Source organism: Mya arenaria, chromosome 5 (assembly GCF_026914265.1).
Source record: "Mya arenaria isolate MELC-2E11 chromosome 5, ASM2691426v1".
Classification (NCBI taxonomy): domain Eukaryota; kingdom Metazoa; phylum Mollusca; class Bivalvia; order Myida; family Myidae; genus Mya; species Mya arenaria.
Genome location: NC_069126.1, coordinates 50,371,063 through 50,377,135, shown reverse-complemented (window position 1 = coordinate 50,377,135; position 6,073 = coordinate 50,371,063). Strand labels below are relative to the sequence as shown.

General features: G+C 36.9%; 1 protein-coding gene across 1 annotated transcript; it reads left to right on the top strand.

The window, feature by feature from the left end:
• Window positions 1–1,008: 1,008 nt before the first annotated feature.
• LOC128235771 (neuronal acetylcholine receptor subunit non-alpha-2-like) lies at window positions 1,009–5,822 on the top strand. Its single transcript, XM_052950569.1, has 3 exons — window positions 1,009–1,158; window positions 4,840–5,007; window positions 5,355–5,822. Exons 1-3 carry the CDS (start codon window positions 1,009–1,011, stop codon window positions 5,820–5,822), a joined length of 786 nt encoding a protein of 261 aa, XP_052806529.1.
• Window positions 5,823–6,073: the final 251 nt, after the last annotated feature.

Genomic DNA, 6,073 nt, shown 5'->3' with positions numbered 1-6,073 from the left:
TAATGGTAATGGTAATGGTAGTGGTAGTGGTAACGGAAGTGGTAACGGAAGTGGTAGTGGTAGTGGTAGTGGTATTGGCAGTGGTAATGGTAGTGGTAGTAGTAGTTGTAATGGTAGTGGTAGTGGTAGCAGTGGTGGTAGTGGTAGTGGTAGTGGTAGTGGTAGTGGAAGTGGTAGTGGTAGTGGTAGTTGTAGTAGATTTGGTAGTGGTAGTGCTAGTGGTAGTAGTAGTGGTAGTGGTAGTAGTAGTAGTAGTATAGGTAGTCAAAACGTAATGTGGTGATAGTAGTGGTTTAAGTGGCATGTATAGTGATGATGGAGTTGGTACTGTTAGAAGCAGTAGTAATAGTGAAGTATAATGTAGCATTGAAGTGAATTTAGATTTGTACTCCAACAAAGAAATAATAAGCGCACTCGTAATGACCATCTTAATGTGCTGTTAAGCTGTGTCTGTGTTCTGTGGGACAGAGAAGGGATTATATGTGCTGGATGAAAAAATACCAGTAACATTCAAAAATGAATAATCTGTATAGATCCATAACTACGACTCTGCATGAAAACATTGACATCCAGGTAAACAAAATGCATAAAAACAAAGATATCGCCGATGCCTAGCACTATTAATGGAGTAATAATTTGCAACCGCACTGTTAATGGAGTAACAATCAGCTAAACAAGGACTTTGCGAAAGAAAGCTTGATTTTTACAGTGAAAAGTCAAACATCTAAAGAGAAGATGGCACCTGTCGCTTTTGAATTTTTTTATTACATACATAGACGCATACGTGATCATATGTGATAAAAAGTGTTGTAATATGTATATTCACAATGCTCCAAATCAGTCAAAACATTAACCGATAATTTATTATTAGTCCAAAAAAGACGAGTCTGAAACCGAGATCTACAATCGCGACAAAGCTCTTTCTATCGCATATTTGCTTCCCTTTTTCTTGGAAAGGCCTCGGCTTATAAGAGGCCGAGATTAACATAGATGTTTAGATAGTACAAGATGCAATGTGGAAATTTACAGCCGCAAGATGAAATATGGCGACCTGATGCTGCGTTGCAGAATGCATTCAAAAAATTTGAAGGACTTGGATCTTCACACCTGAAAGTACATGTCTTTGAATCCGGCGAAGTGTTGTGGTACCCTTACCAGGTGAGTTCCTACGGTGTTTTTTTTGCAATTGAGGAGTATTAGTGATAGTAACTACACTTTCTATCCACGTTGGCGCGACGAGCGAATTTAAGATGCACTCTTATCCCAACTTAGCAGTATCCAAAGTATCCGAAAACAATGGTTCTAATGAAGTATGTCGCGTTAAGTTTGAAAAAAGTTGCAGAAAACTGCAGTTGTATTTCCAAATTATGAAATGTTGTGCTTTAAAATCGCCCGCCATCTTCCGATCGTATTCGGAAAATGCTAATGACAGTATAACGCAAAAAGAAATAGATGGATACATCGCCAGGCTAGTCAGTATTAATAAATAATAAATGTGTTTGTATTTGTTGTTATTTAATTCATGCAGTTTATACTAAGAAGTAAGAAGTTGTATTCCTATTTCCAAATATTATATTGACTTTCGGGACTGGTGAGTTCAAGTAAATCGCATTCGAACATGTCCGAAAGAGTCACAAGTTCATGTTCACTTCTCGCTCGGATTGTCAGTAAAGTAACATGTTTCATGCATAATCTTATTGCATCCGTTTCGATTTAACCGCTATCTCATTTATCTGCAAGATTGGGTCAATGACATTTACGATATCACCCGAAAGTTTTTACGGAGACCATCGTTGAAGTCCGCAGATCATTTAGAATCCATCAGTCATTTAATATTTGTTCATTTTCAGTAAATACACGATTACTATCTAATAATCAGTAGTTGATATTATTCACAAATGTATTTTTAGTAAGTAATCAAGGGTTTATCACTCACACTATATGGGTTTTTTTTATTATAAACACGAGTATCGCTTTAAATTCTTTGAATCACGAGGGTAGTGGGTGTGCTGTTCCTGGCAATGATGTGAATATCGTTGCACTTTATCCGCACGCTTCTTACTGAGTAATCTGCCTACTGTATTATGCTTGAGTAAGGAAATAAAGGGCATTCTGTTTATGGATATTACCATAAAAACACATGTTGACATTGTCAAGTTCGCAATTGTTATACTTTTAAAAATTCTTTTCGACAAGGAATTTCTTAACACGACATGTAGGCTGAAAAATTCGCGAAGAAAGGGAAACATGAATGGAAAGACAATCATAAACGAAGAGGGCATCACGATGATTGTGAAGGATAAGAGCATCATTGAGGAAGGAAATTGTTAACGGGAAGGACATCGTAAACGGGAAGGGGATCGTGAATGGAAAGGAAATCCTAAATCAAATGGGCATCGTAAACGAAAAGGGTTTCATCAACAATGTGTGTTTTGTTGCAGATATATATTATTCGTTTAAACTTGAATTCACAAGTGGCTGTGACCAGGCAGACACGAGGATTACGGAGTCGGAATGGCAGTTACCAGCAGACCCGATGCTTGCTGGGTCCGAGCTGTGGTGACACTGCAGACCCGAGATTTTCCGAGTCCGTGCGGCGGTGACTAGCAAAACCCGATACTTGCCGAGTCTGAGTGACGGTGACCTGGCAGACTCGAGGCTCGCTGAGTACGAGCGGTGGTAACTAGGCACACCAAAGGCTTGCCGAGTAAGAGTGGTGGTGACATGGCATACTGGCGGCTTGAAAACTCCGATTAAAGGCGACCAGGCAGACCGGAGGTTAAATAAAGAATTGAATCTTTATGGACTTAGAAATACAAAGTTCTGTTTAAATAAATCTGTCCCTTGACTTTTGTTATTTTTGTTGTTTATTTCCATAAAAGTAAGAAAGAAATCATAATTTTAAAAGTAGTCGATGCCTAAATATTATAACAACATGTGAGTGAGTCTCTTTAAAACCCTGCTTGCACATATTGCGGTGAAAAACATGTTACCGGAGGTCTAGCTCAGGTTCTTATTATTGACGACGGGTTGCATGTACAAAGCCACTGCAATATATATGTATAAAACATATTTTAATTCAATTGGTAATTATCAATTATGAAGCATAGAATGGCCAATATAATTAAAGAGTAATGTTCTGTCGACGGCAAAATGCATAAATACAACGAACATAACGATTTGAAACAAATGACAAAACAATGGGAGTGGTAAAATGATAATGATAAACGTACCTGCAATATAAATGTACAATCTATATTTTAATACTTAAAATCATCAAGTTTCAAGCATACAATTGCATAGATCCACCTTATTCACGCTTGACCAACTGTAGTGTTAAGGTGACAAGGTATAGGGAATAATACTGTTCATAACAAGGATACTTGCATGCAGGTATTAAGTGGCAAAGTTATTACTTCAGTACCTCAAGTGACTCAACACCGTATTTTCATATATGTTCTTGCCAATAATATATTTAGGAATAACCTTCTTATAGCTTCCTATAAATTACCAGGTTAATAAGCGGTTCTTTTGTGATGTGGGTATACGGCGAGCAGGGACGTAACAAACACTCGTGGGAGTTCGTACTTTAGGTATGTGTGGGCGGGACGTCATCGTAGAACATAACGTTGATATTGGAGGGTTTGTTTTGTCACGGTTGGAATAGTGACAGGTGACGCTGTGTGGGTGTCGGTTACGCCAGTTTCTATGGACAGTCACATCGATTGACGTGTACTGCTGAGCCCGTGACGCTGCGAGATCGTCTGTGTGGTCGGTTGGGCTTCCGTGATCGTCGACATTCGTGTTCCATCGAAGTTTGGGAATAGGGGACGTTGTGTGATCGTCGTTGGTTTGTTTATTGACGTCGGATTCTTAGTAGTCCTTGTGAATATTCAGGACTGCGTTGGTATATTTGATATATGATATGTTTCTTGTTAACTATTCGAGGATTTTTCATATTTAGTACTAAAGAACTGACCAAAATCACATCTCTACACTGAAGAACAGTTTATTACAAAAAGAAGCATAATTATTGTTTTGATTGACTGTAGCATTTCATTTATTTTGTATTTTTATTTCATAATTATGTACATTATTGTATGATATTACATTGTATAAAAACATTGTTGTTTGGGTTGTATGTGTTCCTTCACAATTAATTGGACTGCCCCCGCTCTGCGCTATTCCTGACAAAGACATTTAAGAAAAGGTTCATCTTTGCATTTAGTGAATTGTAATAAGAAAACCGTTTTGAGAACTCTTACGCTCACCTCTGTCGTAAACAGGAGTGAATTGTGGTCAATGAATGTATTTTAGAGTTGAAATAAACATGGTGTTGCTTTTGCTATAATTTACTCTTTCACATAGTTCCTGACATATATTATTATCAAATACCGTTATAATATCGGTTGATATACGTGTTTAAAAGGTCATTAAGCCGTATGCAATTTTAATTGGAAGAGGCAATACAATTTTACGTAGATTGTTTACTTAATCGCCAAAGCATGTCCGAAATATTATTGCAATATACGACAATAAAGTTAGATTGGCACGATTTATGCAATACAAGCGTTTTGTAAGAGTCAAAACTTTATCGGAAATATTCTGTACTTCTAAAGGTGGGAGGTTAATGGGTGACACCCTCAGTATAGTATGCGTAGGAACCAGACGCCCGAAGTGTAGACAATTCCATGCAAGAAAAAAACATCAACATGTATTTCCGATCCTCGGAAGCTTGCACACGTGCTCTCGGGTTGGGTTTCCCGATGTTGCAAACCTAGATCGAGATAAGTTTAATGAATTGATTAAAGGCATTCCCTTTGAATGATATTTTTTCAGATCCTTGAGTCGGCTTGTGATGTTGACATTACTTATTTCCCATTTGACGTACAGGAATGCCCCTTCAAGATAACAGCATGGAGCTACACCGAAAAGATCGTGAAAATAATCAAGAGTAAAGATCAAATAGATCAAAGCGAGTACACGGAAAACGCTATGTGGACTGTGGTAGGTTTATGTTATAAACATGTTTGCTACTGAGCTTGTTTCTGTAGCTTTTTGCATAAATATTTCTAAAAAAAATAATATATTCATGATACAGGTCATGTCTATAAATTTCGCCCTCGATATGAGTTTTCCCAAATGAGATACCACAAAGAATACTGATTTAAAACAACTGGCTGCTTATTAAATAAGAAATTAATTGGATAATAATAATAATAATAATAATAATAATAATAATAATAATAATAATAATAATAATAATAAAAAAAAGTCAGTAACAACAGTTTATTTGCAAACTTTAAGAACAACATTTTTGCCAAGTGTAACTTCAATTGCATGCATGATTCCAGATTGGCTCTTCCGTTGAACAAGAAAAAACAGGTGATACTACAATTATCTTCAAAATAAAAATGAAGAGAAAGCCGAGCCACATCGTCATCAATATAATTATCCCTCTTTTGCTTCTTTCGTTCTTGGCCGATCTCACGTTCTTGCTGCCAGTAACGTCAGGAGAACGTGCCTCGTACGCAATTACAAGTTTTCTGTCTGTGGCAGTTTTTCTGACTATTATTTCGTCCGAACTACCAAGTAGTTCTGATAATGTTCCAATAATTTCGATATACCTGACAATATTGTGTTTTGAATCTACTGCAATCGTTGTTGTATCATTGTTTCAACTGAGATATGCAAACGACCAGCCTGTCAACGGATGTATCAAGATCATATACAGCATTATAATGGCAATACGATGCAAAACGTGGGGAAAAAAAACAATGGAAACAACGGAGATGACGAAATCAAACCCCTATCATGGCTAGAAGTTGTTAATGCTCTTGATTATCTGTTCCTCTGTTTTTTTCTCCTCTGTACTGTGACCGTCACTACATACTATTTTGTAATATGTACTACGAATTAACCAGATGAAGAAAACCAGCAACTTTTAATATTTGTGATTGTATGTAAAATGGCCCAAGAGATATGATGTTTTATACTTACGAGATGTGTGTTAGAGAGAATTGAACGTACAATAACAGTATGTTATGCCTTTGTTTGTGTACCAATGTGAGTA